The sequence below is a fragment of the Cynocephalus volans genome, chromosome X (assembly GCF_027409185.1).
Source record: "Cynocephalus volans isolate mCynVol1 chromosome X, mCynVol1.pri, whole genome shotgun sequence".
Lineage (NCBI taxonomy): Eukaryota > Metazoa > Chordata > Mammalia > Dermoptera > Cynocephalidae > Cynocephalus > Cynocephalus volans.
Genome location: NC_084478.1, coordinates 60,538,395 through 60,556,328, shown reverse-complemented (window position 1 = coordinate 60,556,328; position 17,934 = coordinate 60,538,395). Strand labels below are relative to the sequence as shown.

Below are 17,934 nucleotides of genomic sequence, written 5' to 3'. Positions count from 1 at the left end.
CTCCTCTTCCTCCCACTCCTCTCTCCACTCCTCCTCCTCCTCCCACCCCTCCTCCTCCTGCTCCTCTCCCTCTTCCTCCTTCACTCCTCATCCTCTTCCTCTTCCTTTTTTTCCTCCTTTTCCTCGTTCTCCTCCTCTCCCCCCCCCCCCCCCCCGCCTTGGACCTATTTGAAATAGTCTTTTAGAAAGTTAATTGAACTGAAAATTGAGGAGCAGGCAGTCAGCTCAACTGTGTGCATAGCCATGTAGAACTTTTAGAAGCTTTAGCAAGACTTGGGCAGGTGGGTACAGTGAGGTGAAATACCTGAGTGGCCACAGCAGCAGGCACCTAGCATGGGATAAGACAGATAACCCAAGACAGCAGTGGGCTGGCCTGCAGGAGGGGACATGGTGTGGAGGCAGGGAGCTTCTGAGCCTGAGTCACAAGGAAGGGGAAAGAGGCTTAGGTGCGCTCCTCCCAAACTTTAGATGGAACTTCACCAGCCCCACCCCCCAACCCCCAGCACAGCAAAAGAAAGCAGATGGGACAAAGAGAAGGGAAAGTGACCAGACAGGTGGGACATGGAGTCATTCTGAAGATGTCCAGGTGAGGTTGGAGCCTGGGAATCCACAACAGCATAGTCTGGAAGGTGACTTAGACAACCTATAATTTTGTCAAAAGCCAGCAGTCCCTAGTTAGAAAAACATTGTGAAAGACACTATTCACAACAGCAAAATGAAATGTTATACATCTCAGAGTAAAGATATGCAAAGAAAACTAGCCACTTAGAAATTTATGCCCATTTCTGTATTTCTCACCCACCTCTTGAGTCTTATTTTCTTTCCAGGAGCGGAAATTTGTGGGCGGATCTGGTCAAGTGAGCGAGCGGATAATGGACCTCCTCGGGGACCGAGTGAAACTAGAGAGGCCTGTGACCCACATTGACCAGACAGGAGAAAATGTACTTGTGGAGACCCTAAACCATGAGGTGTATGAGGTAACCAAGACCCTTAAACTAAGGGGAAGAGGCCAGAGTCCCATAGATAAACCAAAGCTTAAATGAAGTCGAGAATATCCCAGACTTCATAGGCAGTCCCTTTGCCAAAAGTGAAAAAACTACCTCTATCTGAAAGAAGGGAAAGCAGAACCAGACTATTTGAGGGGATGAGGATTTACAAAAACATATATTCTCAACCCTCTGTGTTAGGCTCTTATGTCATTAGAAAACCAAAGAAAATACTTATTTGATAAATATCAAGCCCCTCCTACATGTCTGGCATTATTCTAGAAGTTGGGAGTACAGCAAAAAAGATACAACTCTCTGTCCTTCTGAGGCTGACAATCTAGTGAAAGGAAAAGGCCATAATCAAATACATAGTTAAAATACAAAGCATGTCAGAGAGTGGTAAGTAGTGTGTAAAAAATCAAGCAAGGAAGGGAGGGGGTGGGAGGAGTGGTCATGAAAGTTGAAATGAGGTCTTCAGGGAAGACCTCACTGAGAAACTGATATTTGAACACAGAACTGATGGAGATGAGGGATTGAGCCATGTGGCTCTCTGGGGGAAGAGTGTTCCAGATAGATGAAACATCCAGTGCCAAGGCCCTGAGGTAGGAAAAAGCCTGGCCTGGTCAAAGAACAGCAAGGTGGTCAAAATGGCAGAAGTAAGAGGAGTGGGACCAGAGATTGTAACAAACAGGGGTCCATTTCATGTATGGCCTTCAAGGTAAGTGTGAGGAACTTGGCTTTGAGTCCAAATGTGATGGGAAATCACTGGAAGCTTTGAACTAGGGAACAATAGGGCTACTTCAGGTTTCAACAGGATCCTTCTGACTTCTCTGTTAAGAAGAGACTGAAAGAAAGAATCATTAGGAAAAAACAAAGACAACATGAAAAAACAAAGATGTTTAACCATGTTGCTTTTCATTCAGGCTAAATATGTGATTAGCGCTATTCCTCCTACTCTGGGCATGAAGATTCACTTCAATCCCCCTCTGCCAATGATGAGAAACCAGCTGATCACTCGTGTGCCTTTGGGTTCAGTCATCAAGTGTATGGTTTATTATAAAGAGCCCTTCTGGAGGAAAAAGAGTGAGTACTTTCCTTCTATAAGGGCCTTCAGAAGAAGGTCCAAGAAATTTGGCACCAAGATATACATTTGCATATAGCTGTTTTTATTAGAATGCTGGATGTAAAACATTAGTCCAGGTTCTAAGTACAATTCTTTCAAATAAAATATATTGGCACAAACTTGTGGTAGTAACTCTTCTTGGAATATGACCAACTCTTTTTCTAATTCAATATAAAATTTATTTAGTCCTCCCACAAAATCTGGTGATAAGAGGTGATCAACATTTTCTAATACAGTTAAATTTTTTTTTATTGTAACATCGTTGATTGTACATATCTGTGGGGTACAGAGTTGAATATCAGTATCTGTGTGAAATATGTGATGCTCAAATCAAGATAATTAATATATTCAACAATATGCAATGTAACTTTTTCATGGCCCTTTACCAATTCCTCCCTTACCCCCCCAACCCTCCCTTTCCTACCTCTGATAGCCTCAGTTATGTTCTCTCCTTTTGAAAGTTCAACATTTCTAATACAGTTTTTAAAAGTATGAGTTTATGAATCCATTCACAAACGTGGAGATTCTGAGAATTTCCAGGCAATCTCTCAAGATTCTACTATATTAAATTAAGTTCATTTATTCATTCGTATATGTTCAACAAGTGTGCTAGTATATGGAGTAGACATGACTTGGGATGCTCACTAAAGGGCTAGATTCTGCAGTGACAGAAATGTGCCAGAGCTGCTCTGTCTGATATGCTAGCCACTAGCCACATGTGGGCAACAAACTCTTGAAATGAGCTAGTGAGACTGAGGAACCAAATTTTTAAATTTTATTTTATTTTAATTGCTTTAAATGTAAATGTAAATAGCCACATGCAGCTAGTAGCTACTGCATTGGACATCACAGCTCTAGAGTCTTATCACATTTACTCTTACCACATCCACTTTTCTTCCCAGTAGAGACCAGGTAAGAACAGTCAGTACCTGGGACTGAGGGCAAAAGGCAGGATGGACTGAAATGAGAAGCAAGACTGCAGAAAGGGGATGGCTGGTGGAGGTGAATGGGGAACATGTCACAGTTTGGCCTTAGGACGGTTCTTCCTGTGTACTAGCCCTTTTCAGCCACAAACACAGGCTCCTAATTTTCCACCCTGCAAACAATCACATTTAGGACTGTTGTTGGACTGGTGGACCAGTTGAGCAAGTAATCTACCCTTTGCAAGGGACAGTGCAGTGGCCCACCATGGAGAGCTCTGTCATTTTAGTCTTTTAATCCAATGGCAGTGGCACACTGGTGCTGAGTTGCTGCCTCTTGTGATGAAGGTCACCTATTTTAGATGACTGGCTGGTGGCAAGTAAGATAGAGTCTAGGACCAGAAATACAGATTTTTTTCTTCATGACTATGAATATCTTTATTTGTGGAGAGAATCTATAACTTTTCGTTCATGTCTGCAAACCTTTATCTTAAGCTTGCTATGTGCCAAGCAAATTGTTGGGCACCAGTATCAGAAAGAAAACCCAAGTTCCCCACCCTCAGGAAGAAGCTGCATCTGACTTGATCCTTTTTGGTAATGAGCCTTGAGTAATACTTTAAAAAATGATTGTGGACATGAGTTAGCCCCACCAAAGCATTTGAAATTTCTTTAGAGTTATTATATTAATATATTTCTTCAACTGACCGTGATTGAGCACCTGTTGCATGCCAGGCACTGTGCTAGGCATTGAGAATTCAAAGGCACATTTCCTTGCTCAGAAAATCCAGATTCAGGAGACAGTCATACAAACTGATAATTGCATGACAATATATTGAGTTCTGGGCTACTATATAGAAACACAGAGGCGGGCTCCAAAACTCACCTCTAATATGATTCCTGTAACATTGATAAGCGATTCAATAACAATTATTTGAAGGATTCTATAATGAAACCTGAAGAAGTCAGCTCTTATAACAGGGTCTTTGCTTCGCATCGGACTGTCAAGGTCACTGCTGAAGACACTGTAATTAACTAGTAACACGGAAAGGAATAAGAACTAACAAGATGGAAAGGGGTGAGTTTTGTAGCCCCAAACAGACTAGAACAGTGACTAGTGCATATCAGGCATGTAGTAAGCAATCACTCAAGATTTTTGTTTGTATGTTTGCTTTGTTTTGTTTTATAATTTTGGTATGGTATGGGTTATTAAAGAAAAGGTAACTTTTTGTATTTTCATAAGGCAGCCATAGCCAATTCTTGATAGCTTCTTTTTTCCCCCCAGCATTAAGCTAAACATTGCTTTTATTTTATTTTTTACTCTATATGTTTGAGATGTACATCATGATGTTTTGATATACATATGCATAGTGAAATGATTATTGCACTCAAGCAAATCAACATATTCATCTTCTCACATAGTCACTTTCTAGATTGATTATCCCGGGAAGTGCTTCTCAGTCTCTTGGTGTTAAATATCTTTGTGAATTTGCAAGGAAGGGCCCCTCTTCTTTGCCAGCCTCTCACCAAGTCATCTCAAGTCCAGCTGCCCTCACCATCCATCGGCACCCCACCCTCCCCCGGGGGCATCTCAGCAGCATGAGCCCTTCATCCCTGCCCACTTCCGTGGAGAAAGCAGGCTGCTAGCAACGCTTCAAATCCTGCCATCTTTGCTTTTGCTGATCTTTTAACCACTTGCACTTTCTCTTAAATCTTGACATCTAATTTACATCAGTTTATGATTTTCAATAACAGAAACTATACATACTTTAAAAAAAAATACAAAAGCAAACTTATTCACCATAAAACTTTCAAAAAATAAAAATGTACGAAGAGTGTCCTTTTCCTATTCTTCCTCCCCCCAGGGAACCACTGTTAAAAACGTATTTATCCTTAGATAAATAAAGATATTTACTTGTTTATCCTTAGAGATTTATTATATGCATAGGTAATACTTTAAATATATGTGTACGTATATAGAGAGATATATACGCTGTAAACATATATCATATAATGTGTATATTTATATGCAAATATAATTTTAAATATGTTATATATTTTTCCAAAAGCACTGAAATTTGCTTTTTCCTGTTAACAGTATGCCATGGACATCTCTTCACAGCAGTACATTTAAATCTACCTCCTTTCCACAACTGAATAAACAATATTTCATTGTATGGCTCTGTCAAAATTTACCCAATAGATCTGCTGTTGATAGGCATTTCTCTTGTTTCAAAGTTTTTGCTATTGCATACCATGCTGCAATAAATAGCTCCCTGCATATAGCTCTACAGATTTGTATAGGAAAATTCCTTTTTGATGAATTTGTAAACATGGAATTGTAGGGGGAGGGGTGGGGGTGGAGAGGAATGGGTAAAGGGGCATGAATATCAACTACAATGTATATTGAGAAGTAAAATTTAAAAAAAACTAATAAAAAAAAGAAAATATAACAAAAACAAAAACAAACAGACAAACAAAAAAGGCGGTTAAAACCAGGCTTTTACAAGGTGGTCTTCCTCTGTTTAGAAATGCCCAGGAACATTGTACTACTTGTAACATTCCTCTCAAAACCAAAAATCATTATTTCCTCCTTTACATTTCGATTTTCAACAGGTTTAATTAATATTAATTTTTAAAAAGCAAGTCTTCAATCATACTTCATACAAGATTGAGACCATATTAGAATTTAAATTTTTCAATGCTCCTTTCATATAAGGAATACCTTGAAAATGATCTATTGCAGCACATATTCAGGATTGTATATTACAAAGAGCTGTTCCTGATAGTAACAGCCTCAGAAGCAATCTAAAATTACAGAGAAGAAAAAATAATATCAATTCAGAAGAAACAACATGAGCAAATAAAAAGGTAATAGTGGTGATAGATATTTTAATTAGTTTTATTTAACCACTGCACAATGTATACATATATTGAAAGATCATGGACACCATAACCATATACGATTTTTGTCAACTATATGTTAATAAAAATTAAAATAAAAAAAACTAAAAAGAAAAGTGGAATTGTAAAGTCAATTGATTTGAGTGGACCTTTGAAATTTTTGCTTTAGTTTCTGTCCTCCCAAACCCGTGCTAGCTAGTAATATTTTTTAATTTTTTGCCAGTCAGGTAGGGGGAATTAAATAATTATCTATAATTTGTAATTTTTATTATTAATAAGGCTTAGGGGTATATTAAATCATTTTGTAAATTACCTATTTATTGGCTCATTAAAATTTTTTTCTATATATCTTGCAAATATTTTCTCTCCCTACTAAATCCTCATATGTACGTGGAGCCTTTCTGTTCCACTGATCCTTGTCACTGAGCTCCAAATGTTTTTTGTAGCTCTCTGTATAAAAAAATTTAAAAGTAAGCTACCACTATATGTATTTATTCCTAAATTATACACATGTACCTCTAGAAAAATGTATTGTTATTACTATAGAACATACATGGGCTGGCTGGTTAGCTTACTTGGTTAGAGCATGGTGCTGATAACACCAAGGTCAAGGGTTTGGGTCCCTATACCGGCCAGCCACCAAAAAATAAAATTAAAAACTAAAAAAAAAAATACAAAAGTGAACTTTTAAAAAAAGCTGATATTAAAAAATAACAATTTTTAGTATTTTCTTTCATTATTTAGATGTGCAATCCAGGTGTACACACCTCACTTTGGAGAACACAGATTTGCATCATGTAGTCCTATACTGTTTTAATTACTGTAGCTTTGTGACATATTTTGATAGATATGTGGTAGGACATTGTCTTAATTATTATTTTTCCTTTAATTCTGTCCTTGGTAAACTTCCTAAGTTATTTTTCCAGATGAATGTTATTATCATTTTGTCAAAACTCCTCCCTCCACACTCCTACACTCAAAAAGTTTCTATGAATTATTTTCTTCTGAATATTTCTCTTTATCACCTCCCACACCTATAGTCTTCTCCTTTCTCTCTGAGGATGTTACTTGCTTTTGGAAATTTCTTCTACAGCCTGATTCAATGCCTTTTTTTCCTTAGTTCTCTCTGCTTTATTGTTGTTAGTTTGTATCTGCTTTTGTCTTTGCTCTTCTTCTTAAAGTACTTTGTTAGATGTCTAGATGTCTTTGAATGTCTCTTTCTTTTTAAGAGTGAGGCCCTACAATGCTGTTGGGACACTCTGTGTGCAGGGCTTCTGAGCTTTCTACCTGAAAGTGGTAGAAATCCAACTGATGCTGCATAGTTTGTCCTGGCACAAACATGAATTTTTTCGCTGCTCCTTGTTCCTTCACTTCCACCAGGTGCATCTGTCTGGTTCAGAGGCCAGCTTCACTCTGGGAAGGCAGTGTCCCCAGGATCCCTGCAGCTGGAAAGCAGTGCCTTTACCACAGCCAGTCCCTATGTTATCAATATGCACTTGCTCTTTGATGGGATCCTGTCCTGTTTGTCTCCTCTTTCTTGCCTTCTTATAACATGTTTTTATTCCTTAGCTAGTTTTCACATATTCTTAAATCTTCTAGAGTTCTTGAGTGGTCTTTAAACATCTCTTATTGAGTTTCAAGATGGCGGCGGCTGCTGCGGTTGGCGCAGAGTAGCTGAGGTGGAAAAGGTGGCCACTGGGCCTCAGGCAGCCGGGAAACTTGTGGACCTTCCTCTGGCCATCTCTTAAGGGAGGACTGCTGCTGCTGGCCGGTCGTGGGGGCTCAACGCCACTTTGCCCCTGGCAGGAGAGGCTGCCTCATTTACAGGCAACAGCTTTGAAGTGTGGAGCAGGAAAAGAACTGATTCTTAGCTGCAAAAGCGAGTCTTGAAACAGGGAACACGGCGCCAGGGCTGCTGTGGATGCAGCCAGGATCCCGGAGGCTGGGGCCGCACTGAAGGCGGCCAGCTGCCCTATTCAGGATTCGAGGTTTCAGGCCGGCATTAAAGAAGATTCCTGGGAGCGCCCGAGCCGCGCCGCAACTGAACAGCCCGAGGCGGCAGCGCCGAGAACACGGAAGGCGACAAACCAGAGACAGAGTGAGCGCCCGACCTGGCACAGCACTGTGAGTGATCCCTGGCACAGCTCTGTTCGGGGGGTGGATGCCCACGCGGCTCCCGCCTGCACCACCAGGCCACTCACCGCCTGGTGCTGCCTCCATTTGCCCAGGTGCGGGCAGCTCCGCCCTGCTCGGCCATCACTGAGCCCATTTGCTTGGACTGGCGTGGGGCTTTCTGGAGCCTGCGGGCCGGCCTCCTCTCCCACTCCCTCCGCGGTTCTCTGGCGGGGCTGGGGGTGTGGGGCGTCCCGACCAGTGTTGGGAGGGCAAGGAAGTACGGGCAGGCCGACTGTCACTCCACCACACCCTGGACTCCGGCCCCGGTAAACTTCCTGTTACTGGGAGGCAGATACCATCTCTGCGACCACCAGTTTGGAAAAAAGCCTAACGAATTTCTGGTTGGGAATAGTGTGGTAGGAGAGTTCCCAGGTCCGCTTGAACCTGCCGGAGAGCAGGCTGCAGGCGGGCACTAGACTCGGTTTATACCGGGGGGATACAAAGGTGAACAAGACCCGAGAAAGATCTACACAGTGCTACAAAGGCACCCAGAGAGACCGGTCATCTGTGCCTAGCAGAAACCTGGTAGACTTCCTGGGCAAGGCGGCACCGAGCAGGGTCTTGAAGGCCCAGCTGATAGACGAGGGGTGCAGAAGACACACCCCAGCCCAGCACAGTGTGCACAGAGGGGGGAGACGTGTGGCCAGGGAGGCGGAGACTCGACAGAAACCACACACCCGGTGGGGTCGCCACTGCACGATCTAACAGCCTGGGCCAGAGCACACGGAACGGGGAGAAGTCCTGTACAGGAAGTGAAAGCTCAACAGAGATCACACACCCTGTGGTACGTGATCCACCAGCCCAGCAGAGTCCAAGCTGACCAGAAAGGTGGATCCCCGGAGAAGCCCAAGACCCGATGCAACCACACACACAACACACTAGAGGCCAACTGAGCAGTCACGGCGGGAGCCATACCAAATTGGCAACCACAGCAACATGCTAGTTAGTCATTAGTCTCAAACCGGTGGACTGTGAAACCCCCTGCCACAATGAATAAACACCAAAAAAAAGACACCAGAAATACAAAAATTCAAGAAAGTACACCACCAAAAGTTAATAAATCTCATACTCTAGATCCTATAGAACAAGAAGCCCTTGAAATAACTGACAAGGAATTTCGAGTGATAATTCTAAGGAAACTGAATGAGATACAAGAAAACTCAGCTAGACATCATGATGAAATGAGGAAAAGTATACAGGATCTGAAAGAGGAAATATACAAGGAAATCAATGTCCTGAAAAAAAAATGTAGCAGAACTTGCTGAACTGAAGAAGTTATTCAGCGAAATAAAAAACACAACGGAGAGTTTAACCAGCAGGCTTGTCGAAGTTGAAGAGAGAACCTCTGAACTTGAAGATGGGCTGTTTGAAATAACACAAGCAGACAAAAAGAAAGAAAAAAGAATCAAGGACATGGAAGAAAATCTGAGAGAGATATCAGACAACCTTAAGCGCTCAAATATCCGAGTCATGGGTATTCCAGAAGGGGAGGAAAATGGAGATTCCATTGAAAACATATTCAACAAAATAGTGGCAGAAAACTTCCCAGGTATAGGAAAAATCACAGATCTTCAGATCCAGGAAGCTCAACGATCTCCAAACGTATTCAACCCAAAAAGGCCTTCTCCAAGACATGTCATAGTCAAATTGGCAAAACTCAGAGACAAAGAGAGAATCTTAAAAGCTGCAAGAGAGAAGCGTCAAATCACCTATAAGGGAGCCCCAATCAGGTTAACATCAGACTTTTCATCACAAACCCTAAAAGCTAGAAAGGAATGGGATGATATTTTCAAAATACTAAAAGACAAAGATTGCCAGCCAAGAATACTCTACCCTGCAAGGCTATCCTTCCGAAATGAGGGGCAAATAGTATATTTCTCAGACAAACAAAAACTGCGGGAGTTCACTACCACACGACCACCCTTACAAGAAATCCTCAAGGGAGTACTGGGTTTGGTTCCTGAAAAATAACTACCACTGCCATAAAAACCTAAGAAAAATCTAAACCCGCTAGTATAATAAAAATGGCATTCATGAAGAGAAAACAAGCTAACAAAAACACTATCTACAACCCAAGGAACCAACAAACAAAGAAACCAAACAGTAAATCAGAAAGCAAGGAACAAAAGACACCTAAGACAACCAAACAACCAATAAAATGCTAGGAATAAATCAACACCTTTCAATAACAACTCTTAATGTTAAAGGCTTAAATTCCCCAATTAAAAGACACAGACTGGCTGACTGGATCAAAAAGCAGGACCCAACTATATGCTGCCTACAAGAGACCCACCTCACCCATAAAGATTCACACAGACTAAGAGTGAAAGGATGGAAAAAGATTTACCAAGCAAACAGAAAAGAAAAACGAGCTGGAGTGGCTATTCTTATATCTGACAAAATAGACTTTAAACTAAAAACCATAAAAAGAGACAATGAGGGACACTACTTAATGATAAAAGGACTGATCCATCAAGAAGACATAACAATCATAAATATGTACGCACCCAATGTTGGAGCAGCCAGATTTATAAAACAAACTCTATTAGACCTAAAGAAGGAAATAGACACTAATACCATAATAGCAGGGGACCTGAACACTCCACTGTCAATATTAGACAGATCATCTAGGCAAAGAATCAATAGAGAAACACAAGATCTAAACAAGACTCTAGACCAATTGGAATTGGCAGATATCTACAGAACATTCCACCCAACAACCTCAGAATATTCATTCTTCTCATCAGCACATGGATCATTCTCCAGGATAGATCACATATTAGGTCACAAATCAAGTCTCAATAAATTCCAAAAAAAATGGAATTATCCCATGTATCTTCTCAGACCACAATGGATTAAAACTAGAAATTAATAACAAACAAAACTCTGGAAACTATACAAACACAAGGAAATTAAACAGCATTCTACTTAATGACATATGGGTCCAAGAAGAAATCAAGCAGGAAATCAAAAAGTTTATTGAAACTAATGAAAACAATGATACATCATACCAAAACCTGTGGGATACTGCAAAAGCAGTATTGAGGGGAAAATTTATTGCATTAAATGCTCACTTTAGAAGAATAGAAAGATGGCAAGTGAACAACCTAACACTTCACCTTAAAGAACTAGAAAAACAAGAACAATCCAAACCTAAAGTTAGCAGACGGAAAGAAATCATTAAGATCAGAGCAGAACTGAACGAAATTGAAAACCAAAAAACAAAAGAAAAGATCAACGAATCAAAAAGTTGGTTTTTTGAAAAGATAAATAAAATAGACAAACCATTAGCATGGCTAACAAAAAAAAGAAGAGAGAAGACTCAAATAACAAAAATTAGAAACGAAAAAGGCGATATTACAACTGATTCATCTGAAATACAAGGAATCATTCGAGACTACTATAAACAACTATACGCCAACAAATTTGAAAATCTGGAGGAAATGGATAAATTTCTGGACACACACAAGCTCCCAAAACTGAACCGTGAAGACGTAGAAAATTTGAACAGACCAATAACAATAAAGGAGATTGAAGCTGTTATCAGAAGGCTCCCAACAAAGAAAAGCCCAGGACCAGATGGATTCACAGCAGAATTTTACCAAACATTCAAACAGGAATTGACACCGATTCTTTACAAACTATTCCAAAAGATTGAAATGGACGCAACTCTCCCAAACTCATTCTATGAAGCAAACATCATCCTGATACCAAAACCAGGTAAAGATATAACCAAAAAAGAAAACTACAGGCCGATATCCTTGATGAATATAGATGCAAAAATCCTCACTAAAATACTAGCAAACAGAATACAGCAACACATACGAAAAATTATTCATCACGATCAAGTGGGATTCATCCCAGGGATGCAAGGTTGGTTCAACATACGCAAATCAATAAATGTGATACACCATATTAATAAACTCAAACACAAGGACCATATGATCATCTCTATAGATGCTGAAAAAGCATTTGATAAAGTTCAGCACTCATTCATGACAAAGACCCTCTATAAGTTAGGTATAGAGGGAAAGTATCTCAACATAATTAAAGCCATATATGCCAAACCCACTGCCAATATCATCCTGAATGGGGAAATGCTGAAAGCTTTTCCTTTAAGAACAGGAACTAGACAAGGATGCCCACTCTCACCACTCCTATTCAACATAGTGTTGGAAGTACTAGCCAGAGCAATCAGAGAAGAGAAGGAAATAAAGGGCATCCAGATTGGAAAAGATGAAGTCAAACTGTCCCTGTTTGCAGATGACATGATCCTATATATCGAACAGCCTAAAACCTCTACAAAAAAACTGTTGGAATTGATAAATGATTTCAGCACAGTAGCAGGATACAAAATCAACACACAAAAATCAGTAGCATTTCTTTTCTCCAATAGTGAACATGCAGAAGGAGAAATCAAGAAAGCCTGCCCATTTACAATAGCCACCAAAAAAATAAAATACTTAGGAATTGAGTTAACCAAGGATGTGAAAAATCTCTATAATGAGAACTACAAACCACTGCTGAGAGAAATTAGAGAGGATACAAGAAGATGGAAAGATATCCCATGCTCTTGGATTGGAAGAATCAACATAGTGAAAATGTCCATACTACCCAAAGTGATATACAAATTCAACGCAATCCCCATCAAAATTCCAAAGACATTTTTCTCAGAAATGGAAAAAACTATTCAGACATTTATATGGAACAATAAAAGACCACGAATAGCCAAAGAAATGCTCAGCAAAAAAAATAAAGCTGGAGGCATAACACTACCTGACTTTAAGCTATACTACAAAGCTATAATAACCAAAACAGTATGGTACTGGCATAAAAACAGACACACTGACCAATGGAATAGAATAGAGAATCCAGAAATCAACCCACACACTTACTGCCATCTGATCTTTGACAAAGGCACCAAGCCTATTCACTGGGGAAGGGACTGCCTCTTCAGCAAGTGGTGCTGGGATAACTGGATATCGATATGCAGGAGAATGAAACTAGATCCATACCTCTCACCGTATACTAAAATCAACTCAAAATGGATTAAGGATTTAAATATACACCCTGAGACAATAAAACTTCTTAAAGAAAACATAGGAGAAACACTTCAGGAAATAGGACTGGGCACAGACTTCATCAATACGACCCCAAAAGCACGGGCAACCAAAGGAAAAATAAACTAATGGGATTATATCAAACTAAAAAGCTTCTGCACAGCAAAAGAAACAATTAACAGAGTTAAAAGACAACCAACAGAGTGGGAGAAAATATTTGCAAAATATACATCTGACAAAGGATTAATATCCAGAATATATAAGGAACTCAAACAACTTTACAAGAAGAAAACAAGCAACCCAATTGAAAAATGGGCAAAAGAGCTAAGTAGGCATTTCTCTAAGGAAGATATACAAATGGCCAACAGACATATGAAAAAATGCTCAACATCACTCAGCATCCGGGAAATGCAAATCAAAACCACATTGAGATACCATCTAACCCCAGTTAGGATGGCTAAAATCCAAAAGACTATGAACGATAAATGCTGGCGAGGCTGCGGAGAAAAAGGAACTCTCATACATTGTTGGTGGGACTGCAAAATGGTGCAGCCTCTATGGAAAATGGTATGGAGGTTCCTTAAACAATTGCAAATAGATCTACCATACGACCCAGCCATCCCACTGTTGGGAATATACCCAGAGGAATGGAAATCATCAAGTCGAAGGTATACCTGTTCCCCAATGTTCATCGCAGCACTCTTTACAATAGCCAAGAGTTGGAAGCAGCCCAAATGCCCATCATCAGATGAGTGGATACGGAAAATGTGGTACATCTACACAATGGAATACTACTCAGCTATAAAAACGAATGAAATACTGCCATTTGCAACAACATGGATGGACCTCGAGAGAATTATATTAAGTGAAACAAGTCAGGCACAGAAAGAGAAATACCACATGTTCTCACTTATTGGTGGGAGCTAAAAATTAATATATAAATTCACACACCCACACACACACACACACACACAAACTGGGGGGGGGGAAGAAGATATAACAACCACAATTATTTGAAGTTGATACAACAAGCAAACAGAAAGGACATTGTTGGGGGGGAGGGGTGTGGGAGAAGGGAGTGTGGTTTTGGTGATGGAGAGCAATAATCAGCTACAATGTATATCGACAAAATAAAATTAAAAAAAAAATAAATAAAAAATAAACATCTCTTATTCCCATACTTCAGTCTTTCTCAATGTCTGTCCACCCCAGCACACCTGAGGGACATATAAGCACCCCTCAAGCCAGTGGCTGACTGGGCCATTGACTGTCACAGGTGCACAGTGAGGAGGGAAGTGGGAGGAGAGAGAGAAGCAAATGCAGCTTAAAAGGCCTCCAGGATTTTCTCTTAGAAAATGGCAGAATTGATGGTCCCCAGCATCACTCTCTCCCACAAATCAACCAATTTACAACTATAAAAATGTAACATCAGCCAAGCTGGGGCCACTGGAGCTCAGGGGAAGAGAAGGAGAGACCTATGGAGGACATGAAGGCAGGAGAAACCACGATGAGAGAAAGAAAAAACTGCTCTGAGCATTTCAGGCCATGGCTGCTTTAAGGCTGGAGCTGCTGAGCACACGGAGCAGGAGCTGGCGGAAGTTGGAAATCACAGCTGTGCCCTTCAGATGCAGTTACTTGGAGGTGGCAGGAGAGAAGAGGGCCTTGGTGGCCTCCAGGACAGCAAGACCACGAATAGGGTTCCCATGGACCCATGCAAGAGTAAGGAGCCAGAACAGCTGAAAAAGGGGAGTCATTCAGAGGCCAGTGAGTCATTGCAAGGGACTGGCACAGGGCCCGTTCCATGGGAAGTGTTTGGAGCACGGGCGGTGGGGGAGACAGGTCCACCTGGAGAATACTGGGACACAGCAAGGACAGCCAACCTGCCCCCCCCTCCCCAATGAGCACAGAACCAGAGAGACTGGTTGGGAATGCAGAATTTCATGGGGTGCAGTTTGATGAAAACTCAGGCCCAGATCAGAGTTTCTACACAACCCAGTTGCACCAGGTCTCTGTAGAGCCAGAAGTACCTATAAAGTCAACCATTAAATGCTGAGCTGCACAAAAAGCCTTCCCTAGGGAAACAGCAGCAAAGCAGCAATTTAGCTCAAACACAGAGCTCAAGTACTGGACCCCACAGGAAGTTCCCCTGTTTTAGAAGTAAGCAAAGGACAAAAACTTAGTTCTGGCCCAGGCACACCACCAGCACCTTGGGGCCTGCCTGGGAACCAGAGGCTGGAGCTGGGGACTCGACCCCTCTCCCACAACCAGCCACAGCATGCCAGTGCCTCAGGGCCCACCTGGGGAACTGAGGCATGGAGAAAGGGACTGGACCCCCCTCCCACAACCAGGCACACCATGCCAGCGCCTTGGGGCATGCCCAGGGACCCAATGCATGGAGAAGGGGACCAGACCCCCCTTCCACAACCAGCCACACCATGCCAGTGCCTCAGGGCCAACCTGGGGACCTGAGGCATGGAGAAAGGGATGGGATCCCCCTCCCACAACCAGGCATACCACGTCAGTACCTCAGTGCCTGCCCGGGGATCCAAGGCATGGAGAAAGGGACCGGACTCCCCTCCCACAACCAGGCACACCACACCAGTGCATCGGGGCCTGCATGGTGACCTGAGGCATGGAGCCAGGGACCAGACCCCCTGCCCACAGCCAGGCACACCATGCCAGTGACTCATGGCCAACCCAGGGACCCGAGGCATGAAGAAGGGGACCGGATCCCCTCCCAACCAGGCACACCATGCTAGCACCTCAGAGCCCACCCAGAGGTATGGAGCCAGGGACCAGAAACACCCCACAATCAGGCACACTGCCAGTGCCAAGGAGCATGCCAAAAACATCACCTCCATGTGAGTGGCCCACCACAGCCACCACAATAACCATGGCTGCCATGAAAGTGGCTAGATGCCACAACCACCACGCAGATGGTCCACCAACCACTGGAGTGCATTGACACTGGAGTGCATAGTCACCAGCAGAGATAAAGAAAAGAAGAGGATGTCTCTCTCCACAAGGCCTATTTCAGAGTGACAGAAGAAGCATCTGCTCTATGATAATATTGAGGGACCTGATCACACCTCTCAGCATTGGACAGATCATCTAGGCAACAAATCAACAGAGTAACCATTATTCTTTCAGAAGGAGAGAAGAAATCTAGAGTAATTAGAGGGGGAAGGGGGAAGAGAGAGGGGGATGGGGAAATATTGGACAAGGGGCATAAAGAATAATTACAATTTGTAACAATATATATGCTAGTAATATTGATTTGATCAACATATTTCAGTGTTGAACCCCCAAAAGACGTATAATCAATTTTGATTCAATAAATAAAATAAATTGTAAAAAATAAAGGGAGTCTTGAGAAAATAAATAAAGCACATTTCTCTTAAAATCAATAGTGAAAAACAGGCCTCCAGGTGTGTCTGCACACACACACCTGTGAACACATGTGTGCACAGACAGGCTGGGAAGGTGCATGCCTGCCAAGTTCTTTCTCTGTCCTATCTTCCTTGTTTTGAAACCCTCTTACTGGCTTTTCTATACAATATTTGCCCCATAGTCTTTCACCATAGTTTTGCTCAAACAACCTCAAATTTGCAAGTATATGATGGAGCAGGAAGAGTAGTATGCTACAGTAGGATATCATTAGAACATTTCAGACTCCACCCTGACATTTTCAACATTGCTCTGTCCCAGTCTTTTGTTGAAATTGCATGTGCTCGTGTTTTGTTCACGAGGGGAATGAAGGAAGCACTTTTATCCAGAATGAGCTGAAATTGTTTCCCAACTTGTTCTTGAGGGAGAAAGAATCATTGGAGGTCACATTTGAAATGAGGGTTTGGAACTCTATGGATTTTAGTTATTCGTGTCAGCCTGTCTTCAGATAAGCAAAGAACTAGTTAAAATAGAGTAAGTGGCTCCTCATAAAATGTGAACATTCAGTCCCTTCCGTTTTACAGCAATGGACTAATATTTCCTTTACACATCTTTGGCTTTATTCTGATTTCTCATGAAAGAGGAAATAGGAGACACAAAGAAGACTAGATTTCATTAAATGGTGGCCTAGACGAATTCATAGTATCACATTGCTCTATTCTTTGCAGAGAAGGGCTTATGGTTCAATTTTTTTTTCACAAAATGTTGGCTGCTTAGCCCTCCTTTAACATCAGTCTGGTTTGCCTTCATATAGAGAGAGTATAATATGCTATGTTTGGCCTTTGGGCTTCTCAGGTTGGAAAATGTGTGCTTCATTGTAACTGCTGTGGATAGTTTGATAGGGTGATGAATATGTTCCTCCATTTTTCTGTTCCCCAAGATTACTGTGGAACCATGATTATTGAAGGAGAGGAAGCTCCCATTGCTTACACATTGGATGATACCAAACCTGATGGCACCTATGCTGCAATAATGGGGTAAGGCACAGTTATGGTGCTGTGGCTGCTATTCAGTGTTGACAAGGTAATCACATACTATTAATAAATGTGCCCCAAATGCTATTAAACCCATGGTACTATTCTTCAAATCCAGCAGTAGAAAAATTCTTATTGCTTCTTTTTGTTCATAAAGCTTTCCAATGAATTAATATCTAAAAAGGAAGTAGAATACCATTTTTAAATTTGTTATATTAGTTTTCTGCTTTATATTTAGTGCTGGAGGTTGATATATTTTGGTGAGCCATCTTTTGTTGAAACCATGATATAAAGACCCGACTCAGGGTGTTTCCCTAAGAGGGCTGCTTGTGGAGGCTGTATGGGCAT

The 17,934-nt window shown here is 41.5% G+C and overlaps 1 protein-coding gene across 1 annotated transcript in view; it reads left to right on the top strand.

The window, feature by feature from the left end:
- Window positions 1–17,934, top strand: part of MAOB (monoamine oxidase B) — a 113,983-nt gene that overhangs the window by 84,191 nt on the left and 11,858 nt on the right. Inside the window, exons 7-9 of the mRNA XM_063083606.1 lie at window positions 828–977; window positions 1,910–2,069; window positions 17,493–17,589. Of these exons, the coding sequence (XP_062939676.1) occupies window positions 828–977; window positions 1,910–2,069; window positions 17,493–17,589 (407 nt within the window). The remainder of the gene's footprint in view (window positions 1–827; window positions 978–1,909; window positions 2,070–17,492; window positions 17,590–17,934) is intronic.